General features: G+C 40.3%; 2 protein-coding genes across 5 annotated transcripts; one reads left to right on the top strand and one right to left on the bottom strand.

Annotated features, from left to right (window-relative positions):
- Positions 1-96: 96 nt before the first annotated feature.
- LOC129369967 (porphobilinogen deaminase-like) lies at positions 97-8750 on the bottom strand. Of its 4 annotated transcripts, none has more exons than XM_055045672.1 (14): positions 8589-8750; positions 6917-6970; positions 6543-6615; positions 5478-5527; positions 5279-5334; positions 4426-4503; positions 3612-3689; positions 3449-3524; positions 2674-2787; positions 2551-2589; positions 2340-2459; positions 2199-2252; positions 1062-1148; positions 97-974 (listed from the first exon to the last, which is right to left on the bottom strand). In XM_055045672.1, exons 1-14 carry the CDS (start codon positions 8610-8612, stop codon positions 798-800), a joined length of 1080 nt encoding a protein of 359 aa, XP_054901647.1. In that variant the 5' UTR covers positions 8613-8750; the 3' UTR covers positions 97-797. The 4 variants fall into 4 exon arrangements, with proteins under 4 accessions (XP_054901647.1, XP_054901648.1, XP_054901645.1 ...); XM_055045673.1 differs by having other exon boundaries at positions 97-971; XM_055045670.1 differs by lacking the exon at positions 8589-8750 and adding an exon at positions 7071-7383.
- A 1242-nt stretch (positions 8751-9992) lies between these two features.
- On the top strand, positions 9993-18999 carry LOC129369961 (coatomer subunit delta). Its single transcript, XM_055045663.1, has 10 exons — positions 9993-10165; positions 12534-12797; positions 13575-13754; positions 13830-14029; positions 14120-14281; positions 14406-14571; positions 15502-15649; positions 15883-15991; positions 16403-16607; positions 17620-18999. Exons 1-10 carry the CDS (start codon positions 10163-10165, stop codon positions 17707-17709), a joined length of 1527 nt encoding a protein of 508 aa, XP_054901638.1. The 5' UTR covers positions 9993-10162; the 3' UTR covers positions 17710-18999.
- Positions 19000-19265: the final 266 nt, after the last annotated feature.

Genomic DNA, 19265 nt, shown 5'->3' with positions numbered 1-19265 from the left:
ACATTTATATGAAAATAGCTTCGCTGTGAGCGGACCAGGCCCTCGGAGCAGCCTGAGCCTCACGTATGAGGCTGAAATAACAGACACACACACACATTTAAATGTTTGTGCGAACACAGTGCTAATCACGTGCTCTTGCCAGCCGTTTTCTATTTATGCAAACATTTTTCACATTGTAAGTAAAACTTAAAAACATCTCTGGTTGTAAAGAACAGAAAACTGAACTGCGGGAACAGTTCTGAAGCTACAGGTTCGAGCGTTGAAATGTCCGGTTCAGTGCAGAAATGTGCAGATCCCAGCCTCACTCTCCAGTTCTGATATGGGCAGCATTGGACTCAACATTTCCTTCCTGCTTACTGTGACAAACACATTTCATCTCTTGAAGTGTATCAAGACTATGCATGCGGTGCGGATAAGCTCTTCCTTTCTGTTCCACTTGGATGATGGTGACACGTCCTGGACTCATTGCAGTTGGTGATGCAGTTGCTGAAGGCCGTTTTGTGTTTCTCCCTGATCATCCCAGTGGGCTGATGTGTGTGTGGTTAAGGAGATGGTTCACTGAGGTAAGTACAGACTAGCACCCAAATAAAGGCCCATGAACAGAAGGGACTCCTGACAAACTGATGTTCTGAGCGCAACTTTGGTTCAAGTAGTGTTTACACAACAGTTTTTCAATCAAGAATCAAGTGGGCTTTAAGTTAGCATTACACAAGACTGACGTTGTGGTTTTACTTGAAACAAGGTTGCGTTAAACTGAACAGTCCCTTCCATTGGAGGCGTGGGGGACGGGGATGGGATTATCTGGCATCGTTGAGCTGCCGGGCCACCGTCAGGATCTCCTTGGCTCCTTTGCTTAGCAGTAAATCAGCCAGTTTGACGCCCAGCTGCTCAGCCGCATCCTGGGCTTCAGCTGGGACTTTGATGGCTGTGACTCCCACTCTCTGGACCTGCTCGTCCACTCTCTCCAGGTTCTGCTGAGAGTGAACATCAGTGGGAATATTAAACCTGAGAATTCACACTTGTAAAGAAGAGCAGTGGCCAGGGAACGCTTTCAAACTCGCCTTATTGCCGGGGGCGATGCTGGTCTGCATGGTTTCTTTGATGCTCTGTGATCCATCCAGACTGTACACGGCGCCGGTCAGGTAGAGCTGAAAAGGGACGGGCAGGTTTACAGTTTTACTTGTAAATATTTTTGAAGACATTTGTCAAACCATGCACAAATATGTGTCAAACAGCATCATGTAGAGTTGACTGGAAAATCAAAAATCGTGTGTCTCAATTTAGACGAATACGGTTTGACCTTTTGGTTTGGACAATCATTGTCTAAACACATTTGTTGAAGTCAAGACTGCAAGTGACTGGTTTGAGTCAATCAGAGGGAAGCAGGTCTGTGTTTGTTTAATCAAAATGAGTAAGAATTCACAAAATCCTTAATATTTTTACATCTTTTTAAAATTATTATTAAAATAAGATTTCATATTCATCCATGATCTTATCTGAGCTCAGGTCAGGGGGAAGCAGCAGGCTAAGCAAGAGAACCCACAAGTCCCTTGGTTATGTTAACTAACTGTATAGAGTAACTGTATAATGTTATTCAGTTAGCTGTATACAGTTAGTATAAAGTTACTTTATGTAACTAACTGTATACAGTTAGTTATACTGTATACAGTATAGACATTTTTTTTCATGTCTGAAAAAAAAGTTCAGATGACATAATTTACACATTAAGCAGTACATAGTAAACCCAACAGAATAAACCTTCAGAGGCAAATAAGGTGATGAACAAAGACATCTGGAATGACATATAAAGTAACTGTATAAAGCTACTTTATACAGTCGGTGACTGTATAAAGTACAATTACTTTATACAGTAACTGTATACAGTATAAAGTTACCTTATACAGTTAAAGTGACTGTTGACACCAACTGACTGGTTGGTGTCAGTTGGTGCTAATTAATTTAACTAATTAATTTAATTAGTTAATTAAATTAATTTTTGGTGCCCACTGACTTGGAATAAACGGTTTAATTTCCTTAAAGCGTTTACAAGTTGCTGTTTGATATAGTAACTTGAACTGGGAGAGACTGCTAACAGAGGACTGATGAGGGGCCCATGTGCACAGGAGCCCAACTTCACACAGTCAAAGCAGCAGTTAGTAACCAGCAGAGTAGAGTCCTCCTCTTCCCATCATTCTTACCTGGGAGTCCTTCACCTGGGTGTGCACAGCCACAGGAACGCTACAGCCGCCCTCCTATTAGTAAAAGTTATTCTGAATAAAAATCAACTCCTTAATTTAACACAAACAAATTTGTTCTAATAGCACAGGTTTTTGTTGTACCAGTTGTTTGAGGAAAGCTCTCTCAGCGATGCAGCGCAGCACAGTGTCGGGGTCATGGAGAACAGACACCATCTCCAGGATGTCTGCATCTCTGGCCCGGACCTCCACTGCCAAAGCCCCCTGAACACAAACACACAGGAGTTCAAGTCAACATGATTGAGCACAGAGTTACCTTTCCATCACACAAACTGAACACAATTTATTCCTCTACCTGTCCAACAGCATACATACAGTCTTCAGGCTCCAGGACCTAGAAGTAGGATCAAAGAGTTTTTTAGATGTGAACCAATCAGAAATATCTAGGAGGATCTGACATCATCATTAGAAGGAGTACCATGCTGATCCGGTTCTCCCAGCCCATCCTCTTCAGGCCGGCAGCAGCCAGGATGATGGCAGCGAAGTCGTCCTTCTCATCCAGCTTCTTCAGACGCGTGTTCAGGTTCCCACGCTCAGCGCAGCCGTTAAGAAACACATCATCTCAGTGGAAACTAGAAAACATGTTGTTTTCTGCACTCCCTGGAAATATTAATCAACTTTTCACTTTAAAAGCCAAAGACTTCAAAGTATTTTCAAATGTATTTCAGGTAACAGACAAGCACAAAGCAGGGCAGAACCAATTTTGAATTGGACTGAATTGGATATAAATGCTTGCAATACTTGTCAATTTTATTTTTGTAGCCTGGAGCTGCGTTTACATAACAAATATGTACAAAACTATGTCAATGTTCCATGAATAAGTTTGTTCATGCGATGAGTCCTTAAAGAACACGAGACGCCATCATCCTCCAACCACTTCCTGTTGTCTTCTTCATGGTTTGGGTCAGTGGCAACATCTGGCTGTTGATCATGTGACTTGTGTGATGTGAAAATTGCAGTTTTATGTTGCAGTTTTTTTTTGCCAAAACTGTTATGTTTCCATTAAGCAAACTTAATTTTGAAATCTCAAATTGAGTAATTTATCAGGTTGTCTTTTTTCACGCTCTTCACAGATTTCCATGACTTTGTGTTGACTTATAACATGGATGGAAAACAATCACACAGAATGTGACAAAGTTCAAATCAGATAAATACTCTGGTCATGAAAAGAGAAAAACTGTCAGAAAGGATACGATGTCCTTGAACTCCAGATGGGGAAACCTCTTCTTCAGCTGGGCAGCGCGGCGTAATGAACTCGTGCCAATAACACTGCACACACACACAGATACATACTATGAAACATCATCTGTTCATTTATTCATAACCAACACTCCAAGTTTTCTAAACGAGCCCCACCTTTTCTCTGGAAGGGTGTCCAGAGTTTTTCCGGTGTTGCTTGGATGAAGCACCACTGCATCATGGGGGTTCTCCCTCCTGAAACAAAGGACACAAGTGGTACATGCTGCTTGACCCTCTGTCCCCTCCATCTGCCCACGGACATGAAGACAGAGTAATAATAGACTTATTGTGAACACAAAGTCACTGTCCAGCTCTGCTGCTGCTGGAAAGAAACACTAACATTTGTGGAAGAAACTGGAATCATCTAAAAGTGTTAAAGCGTGGCATTTGGTTCTTTATAAAAATAATGTTTTAATATTTACCATGTTTTTGAATCATTTAAAATCACTACAATCAGTCATAACATCTTTAAATAAAATATGAGAAACATTCTAATGGATGAATGCAGGTTAATTAATAAAAACATAGCAATTATAAAACTGTGTCTTTTTCACATTAGCAGAATATCAACAAGGGTTTGTGCATATTTGTAATGGAAAGCCAGCTATTATCACTCAATGTGTTGACACCATGAGCCTTTATTTTCCTCCTCCATATTGAGTGATACTCAGAATTGTTGCTCATTTCCTCTCTGCTGTGGGGAAGCATCACTAAGCATTTGTGCTTCGGTCACCAAAATGGTCAGCAACAGTCCTGCTTGTGCACAAACTTCCTTTAACTATGTTTGTAAAAACCATAGCAACGTTCTTCTACAGCCGATGACTTCCTGTTTGCGGACTAACAGAGGCAGTACTTCCTTAGTGGAGTCTGAGCTGCAAACGGAACCAGATGTGACCTGAAACGCTCCAGAGGCTGCAGACTGTGGACCTACTTCAGCACGGCTCCGATGGTGAACCCTGCAGGCAGGCTGGTGGGAAGATCTTTCAGCGAGTGAATGACCAGGTCCACCCTGCAGGTCACACAGGAAGGACATCACTCACACCAGCGGCGGCCATGTTTCACTGGAATAATGCATTCATTCAGCTGCAGCCTGGAAGCAGCTGCTACATTTGAGACTGCACTTTACAAAGAGTTTCCCTCTGGAGGACAAAAGTATTCATGCCCGCTCACATTTTGTCTCATCAAAATATTTCATTGGATTTTGATGTGATAAAACACAAAGTGGGCAGAATTTGCAGGGCAGTAAACTTGAACCTGGTTTTTCATTCTTACAATTTAAAAAATATGAAATGAATCTGTATTAAACATTCTTCAATCAATTTTCTGTAGAGGCAGCAGCTTCCAGATTTTAATTGTGAAAAACCATCATTTCCCCTCCACTTTATAACTTCATGCTACTTTGTGTTGGCCTGTCAAAGAAATGAAACGATTAACTGCAATGATCAATTACTGAAATAATCGTCAATAAATTTAGTAATCGACTAATCATTTACTAGAGTGTGCAGACTTCAGAACACGCCATATGCTGAAAGAACAACAGTCAGAGATTTGATTAAGTTAAAACCGCACAGTAAATATATATCTATTTTTGGCTAAAAAGATCAAAGGGTGTGAATACGTTTGTGCATCAAATGTGCAGACAGGCCCAACAGCAACATGTATTTTACTTTATGAGATGAATGAATCCTTAATCAACTTAGTTGCTATTCTTCCTTTATTCCAGCGAAGAGCGTAAGTTGAGCATCCAGCTGGACCCTGACACAGTCCACAGGAGTCACACTTACTCGTTCCTCTCCAGGGCGTTCTCCAACTCTTTGGTGAATAAACTCTTCTCACCAATCTGAAGGAAACATTTTAAAAATAAAAACAATATTTATTATCCAGGCCTGCAGGTTCCTTACTTTTCTAGACTGCACAGTAAAAACTGCTGGGTGAAGGTGTAGCAGCACAGAGTACATATGATACCGTAAACAACGATCTTACCTTTGATAAAGCTCTGTCAAGAATTATATCTCCTGTTGTTGACATGGCAACTAGAAGACAGAAGAAATGTATCAATGATAGTTGGGGTCAAAACCAAGAACAGCAAAGAGATGTGTTCATACAGGTCTGAACAGTGAGAGCTCCACATCTGAACAATCACACAGTGCTCTCTGTGCAGTGAAGATAAGATCACTTTGCTCCCTGCAAATCACTTTATTTCTATTTCTGTCATATTATGATCTGTGGTTGTTTCTAAATATACTTCAGAACACAGAAAGAAAATATGTTATGGTTTGTGTAGGAGTAGTATACAGCGATTCTTCGTGACAAATACAGCAAATATCAGCAAATGGCCAGGAAGTTTATTTTCGAAACAGGGAATTATGAAGAAATAATTATTCCACAGTTCTGTGTGTGACTCATTTTCCAAGCAATCATCACAGTTTAGAGCCTCGGTGTAGTCATGGGAGGAAATGATTTAGCTTTTGGTTCTTTGTGGTATATTATTGACATATCTACATGTTAATTCTGATGAACTACTTACACAGATTTTAAAAAGCAATAAGTGTTCTATAACACTTTATTTGACTGAGGGTCCTCACGCATGACATGAGACAGACGTGACCTAACACCTGTCATGAAGATGAAGGAGTTTTCATGAATGTTTATGACTGTTGTCATGAAGTGTCATTCGGTAAATAAGGACGTTTTTAATGCAAAGTTGACCATTTCAATGGACTTTTAATGCCAGTTTTAATGCAACTTCACATTAAATAATGATACTTTTAATGTATCATTTGTCAAACAATGACGCAATAAAAAGAACTTCATTTTTTTTTTTTTAGTCAAAGTCATTTCCTCTGGTTGCCACTATTTAACTAATTAGTAGTGTGGATGCAGGCATATAATTTACCGATTAGATTAAAACAGACACAATAAATGAAACTTGTGCATCCATTCATAACAACGATGACTGGAGGTAAACCACAGACGTTGTTCAGACCTGGTCTGACTTTACTAACTAGTTGTAAAGTTAGTAAAGGATCCACAGCTTCAGCTGCTCACCTATTTCCAGGTGGACGTCCGGGTAGAGCTCCTTCAGCTTGTCGGCCACACTGTCAGTCTGGATGCGAGCCAGCTACAACAGAAGACGGCAAAAGGAGTCAGTTTAGTTTTTATTTAATTTTTTATTAGCCCTACCAAATCTAGACGGCAACAAATTCTGAAATCGGTACGGAGAGCAGGATGAGAAGTTCTCGTCAAGACTGTGTTATCTCTGCTGCAGACATCCTGCTCAGCTGCCTCTGCAGCCGCATGGCCGCATCAGATAACTCATACTCAACTGACATTCTGGACCTCTGCAGCATCTCGACCCAGGTTCAGAATGAGAGGCAAAGAGAGACGAGAAAATGTACCGGAGGAGGAATAACTGAGCGTACCTGGCTCTTGCGAGTTCCGATCCTGATGACCCGGCTGACTTTGCCGTTCCCGTCCTGACAGGGTACAAACAAAACAAAAAAACTATTCAAACAATCTCAGTCAAAGAATCTCTCACCGCTCCAAGCACAGCACCTTCCCTCTGCTGTCCCTTACCCTGATGTACTTATAGGGTCCTTCCTCCATTACTCTGGTTCTTCACTCTGAGGCGCTGAACTGTGGAGCTTATTGTGTCTGGGCCTGCTTGCTGCGTCTTAATAAAAGGCTCTGTGCTGACTGAGGTCATAAAGTCTCAAGAAACAGTGGTGTGACTCACTGATCCTCCCCTCTTACCACCCTCCTCCTTCTGGACACACATACCTACAGATCTCTGGTTCTGACTGATAAGAGTGTCGTTAGAAAAGGCAGGGGTGGGTGTCTGAGACGGAGGGGCTGCTGGCTGCAGGGTGTGACCATGGTGAGGCCGACATGTGGAAGACCTGGCTCACCGTTTTTATGAATGGAGATTCCATGCATAAAAACCGAGTCAATATAGAAAGAGGACACCCTTAATGCTCAAGAGTGGATACATACACAAGGCAAAAAGAAATTCTTGGAAGCAGCAAAATAATCAGATCCTGAAACCTTTGTGACTCTCAGGACTTTGTGTGAGGTTTGAACTGGGGAGGCAATTAGTTGAAAAAGAAGAAATTATCTAACATTGGTCACCAAAAACTAGGAAACAGCTTCAAAGTCTTTGTACAGAAACCAAAATACAGTTATATCAAATAAATAGACATAATAGCCATTAGTCATTCAAAGTATTATTAGTTTAATTTTCTGTAGAAATATTTATTTGTTTTTATAGTAGCTCAGGAGGTTCAAAAGCCACAACTACCATTTGAGCATAACTTCCACTTTAGCATAGCTTTCAGTTTTTTAGCTTTTGTTGCTGCATTGTGGCTTTTGTTTTTTATCAAACCTCGTGGTTCTCTGCATTTTATTGGACCCTAAAACCAAATCCGTTGGTATGCTGGTGTGTCACAACCTCACCAAGTTCTGAAAGACTCAACCTGAACTCTCAGATAAGATAACATTTTAAACTTTAGAGCATCATAGGCCTTAGACACAGTGAAGCTGACATGACATCACCATGGAGTAAGAGAGTGTTAACCATAAAAGGCTGTTCCAAAATGGCCACATTTGAGTTTTACTGTTTTTTTCCATTGTGACTACATCTGATTGGGTCCGAGGCAAAAGACTAAGACTACATAACCATATGATTTATTCTGATTGTGAAATTGTAACACCGTCATTGAAAATCATCTCTAAATTATTGTCATCTGTAATCATTTATAGTGACTAAATGTCCTTCAAAAAGGATCTCCTGGAAGCTACGAATGAATGAAAGAAGAAAGTTTATTTTTATTTTGAAAAGGGAGAAAATTAAAAACAATATATATTTTTTAAATCACAAGTCAGCTCGAAAAGGAGCAGGAAGAAGTCCAGTCTCTGGTTAAAGCCTTTAACTGGCTTTTTCCCCTCCTCTTTTCCGTCCAATCCGAGCTTCTCTTCCCGAGCAAACACGAACATGAGCCAATCAGCGCGCCATAGCTAAGTGACGTCGGCGGAAGTTAACCTAAGCACCATGTACTTCCTAAGAGCAGAAATGAGGATGACCAGATAAAAACCTACCTGTGAGCTCGCTTCTTCCGACATGTCGGCTATCTGTTGACCTCAAGTCGTTTTGTGGGGCTCGGCAGGTTTCTTTGTTCGACACTCTGCACGTAAAAAAAATAAATCCTTGCAAATTCTCAGAGCTCCACTCTCGTTCTGCTCCATGCGAATGAGAGTGGATGCTTGTGACGTCATCAAAGTAGAGGTCATTTCCTCATTCTGACGAGCGCCCTCTAGGACCGAAGTGTCCAAACTTTTTTACACCGGGGGGAAAACTCTTCAAGTTAAAAGCACTTTTGAAAAAACACATAAAAACGCAAAAATAATTTTTCCGTTAATTATTTTTCTTTTTATCTGCTCAGCAAATATTTTGTTGAAGTCAGAGTTTCCTAACATTTTGTTTTCTATTTAGTTGGTCTACAAATTGATTTTAGTTTATTCTCAGCAACAAACATGAGAACCTGCTCAGAAAATTATTGGTTCTATTTGTCTAAGTTTAGTAAATAATTGCTGGATGTGTGTGGCCCCACATACAATGATATTAAAATGAATAATTTAAAAAAAGCAGTCTAAAAATAAATATTTGTAATGCTGCGTAATAAATAAGAACCCCTGAATGTCGTTGTTGGTTCATCCATGCCCTTATTTCTTCAGCAGCATGTTGCATTTTCCATTGTCCTTTTTTTTTTCTTGTTAGTTCAAAACCATTTACAAATTTGACAGCTTAATAGGGATTGTATTTTTGATCAAAAATATTTCAAATAGAAAAAAAAACAACAATTAAAAAGCACTTTTTAAAATTTTTATTTTCATGGGAGTTAAATGTCTAACCCAGAGGGGAGCTATAGCACCCCCTACTGTCTCCTTTGCGAAGTCACTGGTTGAAGAGGGCTCTGTGAGAAAAATAAATTTTTAACAAATTATTGCGGATAATTTGCCTATACAAAACTGAATAACGCAGCCTGCAACCGATAGAAGTTCAAATGCGACGATAAAATAAGTCTAACATTAACATTTTTGGTCAAATATATTTTTCACAATTTGGAATATGTTTAATTCTATTTATTTAAGTGTTATTCATGTAGATTGACCCATTGAGATCCAAGCTCTCACTTATAAGAGAGAGAAAAACCTGAAAAAAATACAAACACGGCATTAGCACACGTAATTAAAACATTTGACTCAATAAGTAAGTTAATACATTTTTAACAAGAGCTTGTAATGTTGTGTTTTTTGTTTCAGTGCCACAATGATTTAGCAGTTTTGCTCTTGGCGTTGATAAAACAGTCTAGTTTGGATATTTTCTGAGAAATGTAGGTCTGCAGAAACAAACAAATACTCCTATCCTCCACCAAGGCCAACATTTTGGAGCCCACGTCACCGGTTTCCACGGTGGGCTGATCCAGCGAGTCTCTTCCGGTGGATACGTGGCTCTCCGCTGCCGCTGCCATATTGACGCTAACTAGCTAACGCTTCACCTTACTCGAAGTCAGCTGTATTCGCACCCTGGCATTCCAGAGTGACGATAAATCTCCTCCCAAACCACATACACCACGGACTGAAGAGCGTTCACACATAAAGAGAGACCAAACATGGTGAGTAAAAGCTGAAAGTCATTGGAAATCGTTTTAGTTGTTATCGGGCCTTGCAGTTATCATAACAGTGGCTAACGCTAGCACTTTTGTGGCCTGTATTCTATTAAACGGAAACGAGAGAAATTCAGCAGCTGATTCAGCTGACTGCCGAGGCTAATGTTGTGAATATTGGTGCACAGCCAATGAATGTTTCTTTTTTTACTAAGTCAGTGCGACATGAATCAGGGATATGGAGTCTGCAGACACTGCTGACGTTAACTAGCCTCACATGCTAGCGCTAGTTATCATCTGTCACTAGCTGGACCCGAGCTAAGCGTTCAGACTGTCCCCTCCTGGCCCTCCACAAACAACTCTTCTAATACAAAGTATAAACCTGTGCATATGCTCTTTAATATAGTCTCCAAGCGATGACAGCAATGTTATGCTAACCAGTCTTAGCTTGTCTAGAAGCTCAACACGTAGTCAGTTTGCCTTCAACGTCAACGTGGAACAAAAGCAGCCTTTTTCTTTAGGTTGTGATAATGTTCCTTCATTTGAATGGTGTTTGTAAGCGTCATGTAAAGCTTAGTTTTTATGGGGGTGGCTTTATATTTCATAGAGGGATGTTGAGCTGTCCCAATATTGTAACGCATTCTGTACAAACTGTTTCTCTCATGTTGCTCTCTGTGTACATATGGTCACAGTGCCTAATCATTCTAAAGCAACGTCCACTTTATGCTGGACACAGAGAGGGCATAAAATTAATAGCTTATTATTCCTTTCTCGTTAAGATTATCCAAATAATTACAGTTCTAAAGCATGAAATATTCCCGGTGATGACACTTTACCTCAACGTGAAAGTAAAGGCTCACGTTCACCCAATTCTGAGGATGTACCGGGATTCCTAACTTCCTTTTTAATCAGTGTTTTTCTAAAGTAGGAGGCTTATGAAATGGACTGCAACAAAATCATATCTGTATCATATTTCCATCTGGTGGTAGACCGACTTGTTGCCATTTTGTCCCAATAAATTACTCTGTTGCGTCTGTGTTCTTATATAGGGCTGCATGATTTAAGGAAAAAAAAAGGAAAATTTGACCTGATTTAAAATAATTCAATGATGATACAGATTCTGGGAAACCCATCATTTTACCCAGTTTTCTTTATTTTGCGTTGTCAGTGACCCCAGCAGTCTGTATGTTTAAACCTGCACCTGTTTTGGGCTGAAAGTTCATTCAACTGCAGTGTGACCTGCATTAAAACTAATGCTGATTGTAATTCAATATATATTTTTAGCTCTAATATGTCATTTTGTGTTTTATACTTATTAAGTACTGTCAGGAGCTACAGAGATTAATTTTCATAATAGTTTAAAATCGTATGCATAATAAAATCATGTTTATTTTCTGAGAACTCTGAATGACACTTTGTTTGTTTTAGATCTGATCCGCATCTGAAACCGTTGACTTTTATGAATTATGAACGATTATTTTGTTTGATGAAAACAAAATGACTGACTTCCTGTAGATATTATTTATTGGGGATATATAACATTTATTAACAAATAAACAGTAGAGAATCATTTGAAATGTGGTTGTCAACATGGATATGACAAGGCCATGATCTGGAATATGATACAGTCTGAATGGCACTATTTTATTCTCAACCTTTTAGGAAGCCAATTTAACAAAAATATGAGATCAGCACACGCAGTGGATTGAACTAGACATTCATTCAGGAGTTTGCAAATGAACACACATGACGGTCCCCAGGAAAGACGCATAGGGGAAAAAGAGGAGGTGGAATCTGCTTTCTTTTATATCTTAACAAAAAATCTTAAGGGAAGTCCACAAAGAAATCAATGAATAGAGTTTGTGGAGCTATTTGAAATGCCTTGCTGCTGAAATGTGCTATACAAATAAAATTTGATTTGATATTGATTTGCTAAACATGCCAAAAGCTCCAAAACAAGGAAGAGTGATGGATGGGATGGACCCACTTTACTACATTTGCTCCTCTTTACCTTCTAGAAGATTATGATGCTGCAGTAAACCACTGTCTCTAAATATATCACTGACATACAGATTGTGAATGTATGGAGTCAAAATCATGAGCTAACATTTATCACACTTCAAGCTGCAGTTTTCTAAATTATTCATATTACTGATATTACCATAAAATTCCTTGACCAGTAGTGTATCTGATTGATTAGTCAGACTAACTGACTGATTATTGTTACTCTGACAGAATATTTATTTCTGAAATTATTATTTAAAAAATAAATTCTCCATTCTAGTTAGGATTGTGAACTCTAAATGAGAGATGCATGCAGAACGGGAATGTCTGCAGGTGTTTCATCGGTTGACCTATACCCCACCCACCCCTGCAGGTGCTGTTGGCAGCGGCGGTGTGCACCAAGGCCGGGAAGGCCATCGTGTCGCGGCAGTTTGTGGAAATGACCCGGACGCGGATCGAGGGCCTGTTGGCCGCGTTCCCCAAGCTGATGAACACGGGCAAGCAGCACACTTTCGTGGAAACAGACAGTGTGCGCTACGTGTACCAACCGCTGGAGAAGCTCTACATGGTCCTCATCACCACCAAGAACAGCAACATTCTGGAGGATCTGGAGACACTCAGACTGTTCTCCCGTGTGGTAAGAAAAGCCCAGAGGACGCTTGGAACATTTACTGTACGCCACAAAAAAATGGAATTGAAGATGCTTTTAATAATAATGTGGCAGTTGATGGTTAGACATTTCAGAAGAGCAGAAATTTTTAAATTTTAAATTCTAATTTAATCTGGTGATGGTTCTGAAAAAGCAGAACAGAGCCGACTAAACATTGAAGAAGGGAGATGAACCATACTGATGGAGCAAAGCTCACATGCGCACGCACACACACACACACACACACACACACACACCACACACACACCACACACACAAACAAACACTGGCCGCCTTCAGACTGCAGCTGGGTGTTTAAACACACACATATGGGTTTCAGTTGAAAATTTCAAGACTTTTAAAGAGGAAAAGGATTTATTGATAGAACTGATTTATTCTTTCTCTCAGTATTGTGGAAATAATTTTGGTGATTCTAAACCAAGAGAAGTTTAGTCTGGTTTCACTGCAGACAATAAAAAAATGTGTGTGCAACCTTTTATGCATGTTATGCAACCTTTTGTGGTGTTTCTCCCAGGAGTTGTAAGTTTTTGTTGCTCTGGTCAATGAGACAGATGTCTAAATTCTGTTAATTTCCAGGATAACTGAACCTGTTTGCTTAGTCAGTGGCCATCCTGCTCCAGCGCCACATTTACAGTGAAAGACAAAATGTTTTTCCAAAAACTAAAGTTGTTGTTTTTCACAAAACTTTGTGTTGGTTGAGTTTCCTGTCTGTATCAGTTCATCCCTGTTACTGCTCCGCTCCAGATCCCAGAGTACTGTCGTGTGCTAGAGGAGAGTGAAATCTCGGAGCACTGCTTCGACCTCATCTTTGCCTTTGACGAGATCGTGGCACTCGGCTACAGAGAAAACGTCAACCTGGCTCAGATCCGTACCTTCACAGAGATGGACTCCCACGAGGAGAAGGTGTTCCGAGCCGTCAGAGAGGTAAGACGCCGGACATGCATGAAAACAGAGAAAAAAGGAGAAAAGGACTGTGTCAACGGTCAGTAATGTTTGCAGACTCAGGAACGCGAGGCTAAAGCGGAGATGAGGAGGAAAGCGAAGGAGCTGCAGCAGGCCAGGAGAGATGCCGAGCGCTCTGGGAAGAAGGTCCCGGCGTTCGGCGGGTTCGGTAACGTGAGCAGCATGTCCTCAGGGTCCCTCATCACAGACACCATAGTGGAACCTGAGAAACCCAAGATCACACCAGCTCCAGTCCGGTACGGCACCGTGAAACGCAAAACGGTCCCCAGCTGAGCGTGCAGCTCTTCTCATCGGTCAGCTGATGAGTTGTTTGTTTGTTCCTCCAGATCAAGCGGGCCGAGCAAGGCTCTGAAGCTAGGCGCTAAAGGGAAAGAAGTGGATAACTTTGTTGACCAGCTCAAGTCTGAGGGTGAAACCATCATTTCCTCCTCAGGAAAGAGAGGCTCAGACGTGTCCAAGGTTCTGCCACCGCCAGTCAATGTGGAGAGGTACACACCTCTGGTTCAGAATGGATTCACTTTCCAGTTTTCCTACATTGATTTTCTTGGCTTTAGCATAACAAAATCGGTCGATTGGTGTTTGAAGCCGCTACTGTGTGTGTTCGCTCCTCAGCGTACATCTGCGCGTGGAAGAGAAGATCTCGCTGAGCTGCGGCCGTGATGGCGGTCTGCAGAACATGGAGGTGCTGGGCATGGTGACGCTCCGGGTCACAGACGAGAAAAACGGCCGCATCCGCCTCGTCATCAACAACAACGACAACAAAGGGCTGCAGCTTCAGGTGGGTCATTAAAAAAATCACTAATAAGCATACTGATGTTCGGGCCCTTATGAAGTCCACACCTATTAATTTTAATAAACAACATTTCAGCAGACTTCAGGTATTTGTGTTTTATCTTCATCCCATTTTCATTATTGTACTTAATGATGAATATAATGTGATGCTACATTGTGACAGATCAGAACACATGGATTTTCCAAATGAGAGCTTTTGATGTTTATAGTTGAAGTAGATTTTTTGTCTGAAAAATATGAAAATACATTTTTTTTCAAATGTGTGGAATATCTGAAATTCTCTGAATGCAGCAAACTGGTGGAAGAAGCTTGTTGAAGAAAACCAGATGTGTGACCCAGTCAAAGGAAATGTTACCAAACACTGAGGAAATGAATGTAAACCTCTGACTTTGAAGATATTAATAAATTATTCTGAGATATATTATTTCTCTGAATTTTGTGGCATTTAGAAAGTAGAATTAATTTTGGTTATTCCAACCAACCTAGGAGAGGAGATGTTTGGTCTGATTTCACTTCAGACTGTGATAAAAGTATTTTTGTATGGTGGATATAAACTAATAGTTTCACCTGCTTATATATTCTTGTTTATGGAAATGTATTGAACTTTAAAAATCAATAAGTACTGAATAGGGGGAACTTGTACATTAAAATGCACAAAGCATTTCGAACAGGTAAAACTCTTTTTGGAAATATTCTTTGGCCTAAAGAATATTAATTCTGCTGTTCATTAAGACTTTCTTTTACATAAGAAAATGTGCTAAAGTGGCTGTGATTTGCCACATGCTGCTATTGCTGATGTTCCCTCCTAGCTACAGTTCAGCAGTAAAGCTAAAACCTAAACTAGACAAAATGATCCACATCCTGTTTGAATTCTGATTGGTAAACTAACTCCAGGTTAAATGTTGTTGGTTTGCAGACACATCCTAACGTGGACAAGAAGTTATTCACAGCTGAATCGGTGATTGGTCTAAAGAACCCAGAGAAGTCCTTCCCTCTCAATAACGATGTTGGCGTTCTGAAATGGAGACTCCAGACCACAGACGAGTCCCTCATACCTCTAACCAGTGAGTGCATATTATCCTTCCTGTAGATTATCCAAATTTATTTTAACGTGGGACTGTTTGCCACAGAGATGGAAATACTTGAGCAAATCTAACTGGAATGTTTCCATTTCCTTTGATAATGCGATTACTGACTGTAAGGTGCGATCAGCATAAGTTGTGCTGTATCTGTTGGTCCTCAGTAGTCAGAGTAGAGTAGATGTGCCGCTTTCTCATCCAACTGCTCTGTCTCCCAGTAAACTGCTGGCCTTCAGAGAGCGGCTCCGGCTGCGACGTCAACATCGAGTACGAGCTGCAGGAGGAGAACCTGGAACTGAACGACGTCGTCATCAGCATCCCTGTTCCGTAAGCACCCCAACTCTCCATGGTTACGCTCCAGATCACGCCAGTCAAATTCAATACTCTAAACACAGAACCTTTAATATTACAGCTGTGTACATGTATATTATTTTATCAATCAAATCACAGCAGTTTTTTCTGTAATATCTGATTAAATGAAGGGGAAAAAATGGCTATTTAATTTTAGTACAGACATTGAACACTAATTGACATTTGTGAAAATGTGCTAAAATGATCCAAAACACTATAAATAAAGATAAATATCTCTTCAAAAAACAAAAATTAGAACCTACAATATAAATGTAAATATCAATAACTGGAAGTGATCTCAGGTCGCTCTCTGAGCCAATGAGACGTCTCTCTGTGTTTGAATCCACTGTGACGGTTTGCAGTCGTCTGCCTGTCGTCGTCCTCCAGGTCCGGGGTGGGCGCTCCAGTGATCGGAGATCTGGATGGCGAGTACAAATACGACAGCCGGCGAAACGTCCTGGAGTGGTGCCTACCAGTCATCGATGCCAACAACAAAACCGGCAGCCTGGAATTCAGCATCGCCGGGCAGCCCAATGATTTCTTTCCCATCAATGTGTCCTTCGTGTCCAAGCGCAACTACTGTGACATTCAGGTGAGCTCCCAATGAAGGTGCAGTCTTTTCTTAAGAAGCTTCGGTTTAATAGTTTTAGATGAAATCAGTGCAGTAACGGTGGGGATGGTGAATAGTTGGTACATAGATTGGAAGAGGGAGTTTGAAGCTGCTGGATGAAGAGGTCTGTTGGCTCTGCACTGCTCAGCAGTGTGGTTATGTGGTCACTTGGAGCCGTGTTGGTTTGAGAAACTTGCGGCTCACTGCTGAGACACGAAGCCCTCACACCTGAGAAATGATGAGATATCTGTAATGTTTCACTTCCAGTCATCCTTGATCAAATCAATGAACCTGTCAGACTTTTTGTGTGAAGTGACTTCAAATAACTAGGCCTGCACCAACTTATACAGATTATATATTTTGATGGGCAATTCTGCTAACAGACATAATAATCCATTTTACACATAGTTTTGGTTGTTTATTTCCTTTTTAGTTATTTGTTTCTGGTTGTGTTTTATTTTATTCATTTAAAAACACCTTCCATTTCTAGTCTGTGTTTTGAGACTGAACTTGTAATATTGTACCATTATAAACATATTATTTGAAAATGGTCTCAAAATAACAATATTTATCAGACTTGTCACTTAAACCAGTAAATAAATGCATGAAAAATTAAAACAAGCTCAATTTCCATTTTCATTAATTATTGTTTTTCTCTTTTATTTCTAACTTTCTACCAAAAACTGGATGATGAAAGTCTTCAGTTTTGGTCTCAACCGGACCGTTTTTTTTTTTTTTTTTTTTTTTTTCGTTTTCGTTTTCGTTTTGAAGACTTCAGTTTCCATTTTTTCCCATTCAGAATAAAGTTGAAACATTTCATGTGAAATGTTGATTATCACAGACGTGACCATCATGTGACAAGTTACAGAAATTCATGTAACGTGTAATTCATATTTTAAAAAAATTCTTTCGAAATGTTACATTTTGTTTTTTAGTCATTTTCAATTACAAAGTAAAATAACCCCCTACTTTGTTTTTCTTTTATTCCTCTTAGGTTACCAAAGTGTCTCATGTAGATGGCGACAGCTCCGTCAGATTCTCTTCAGAAACCTCCTTTGTTGTTGACAAATACGTAATTGAGTAAAAATATTAGAAGAAAATGGCAAAATGAGAAAAAAAAAATCACCATTTACAAAAAAAAGTCCAAATCTATGCTACAGAGAAAGATCGACGATTTCCAGCCTGCTGCCCCTGTATATTATCAGACTGTACACAGACAGGACGCCTGCCAGTGCTGTGGCAACGGCACCTCCTGTGGGGAAGAGCAGCAGCAGCAGCAGCAGCGGTGTATTTATGTTTGTATGACAGAGGATCATCTATATATAGAGTTAATTGAACAGGAATAAAACCAACACACAACTTCTCCTTCCACTAATGCTGTGGTGCAGAACTGTACAGAGGATGACTGGAGGATGACTGTGGGGATGAAGGAGAGGCCAGCTGTGTCAGTAAGTGCAGGTGGAGGAACAGCAGGACCTTAGCGCTGCTAGCTTAGCTCCGCCCCCTCCCCGATCATCATGCATCCTCCACAGATGGGCTCTCTCTCTCTCTCTCTCTCTCTCTCTCTCTCTCTCTCTCTCTCTCTCTCTCTCTCTCTCTCTCTCTCTCTCTCTCTCTCTCTCTCTCTCTCACACTGCGGTGATTATGGAACGGTGGCTTTCTTCTCCCCCCTTACTGTCGCTGTCTCATGTGTGATTGTTAAGCTCTTGTGACTTTCTGTTTTCATATCTCAGATTTTCCGTTTCCTGGAGAACGTAAACAAAAGCTCGTCTTGTTATTTCTGCTCTTCTTTTCGACTGTTGCTCATTCTGACCACTGCTCAGCTCAGTGAATTTGGCAGAACGTTGTAAGGGACTCACAACAACACACCTATCAGTAAAATCATTAAACTTCCCCACCATGTTGTTTTTGGAACACCATTAAACCACTCCTCGCCTCGTCTAGAAGGGACGCCATGTTTAATTGTGCTCCATTTTAGTTCAGAGATGAACCCTGAGATTTCGCACTTCAAGGGTTTAAAATCAGATTCAGCTGTTATTTCCCCCACCTAACATTTCCCATCACCTCCCCCCACTGAGCTGTAATGCTCATCCATCCAGTCATCCTTTACTTCCATCGTCAAAGAGCGTCAACATTATACATGAAGTCAATTTGTCTTTTTTTTTTTTTTTTTTTTTTTTTAGTTATACTCCCTCCTTTCCCGCCCTTCAATTTCAATTTAGCAATGGTTGTGTGGATGTGGGGTCAACAATGACCAGAAACAACTTTTCTTTTCTTTTTTTAACAAAATTGCAGAAGGGGAATCCTGACATTCCAGTGTAAAACTAGAAAAAAAAAAAACTTTAATGGAATAAAATGTATTATTAAAACTGTACAGTGGACTTTGTCTTAATGAGCCTTTATTCCATCAAATGGTTTAACAGAAATTTGCTGACATAATTTTTGCATTTTCCTACCAGCAAACCTGGGGTTTATGCCAAATACCAATTTATGACCTACACTCAAAATGCCGTCGAGTTGTGAAAAATTCTCCACTAGAGAAGCATTATGCTGTAGGGATAAATGTTATTACAGAAAAATGCACCGGAGTTGACAGGAATTCTGTGACAATACTTGACAATGGATGTCCAGACGTAGTTT

The sequence above is a fragment of the Poeciliopsis prolifica genome, unplaced genomic scaffold, assembly GCF_027474105.1.
Source record: "Poeciliopsis prolifica strain line A6 unplaced genomic scaffold, Auburn_PproV2 SCAFFOLD022, whole genome shotgun sequence".
Lineage (NCBI taxonomy): Eukaryota > Metazoa > Chordata > Actinopteri > Cyprinodontiformes > Poeciliidae > Poeciliopsis > Poeciliopsis prolifica.
Note: the sequence above shows the minus strand (reverse complement) of the source record. Positions and strands in the feature narration are given on the sequence as shown.

Bases quoted from the DNA above. Each gene is read 5' to 3' on its own strand.
- LOC129369967 (XM_055045670.1), bottom strand. From the start codon at position 7,100: ATGGAGGAAGGACCCTATAAGTACATCAGG. The intron at 3,690-4,425 runs GTAGGTCCACAG...CCTTTGTTTCAG, and splicing joins ACCATCGGAGCCGTGCTGAA to GAGGGAGAACCCCCATGATG. The intron at 975-1,061 runs GCGAGTTTGAAA...GTTCACTCTCAG, and splicing joins GCATCGCCCCCGGCAATAAG to CAGAACCTGGAGAGAGTGGA.
- LOC129369961 (XM_055045663.1), top strand. The intron at 13,755-13,829 runs GTAAGACGCCGG...TAATGTTTGCAG, and splicing joins TGTTCCGAGCCGTCAGAGAG to ACTCAGGAACGCGAGGCTAA. The intron at 16,608-17,619 runs GTGAGCTCCCAA...TATTCCTCTTAG, and splicing joins GCAACTACTGTGACATTCAG to GTTACCAAAGTGTCTCATGT.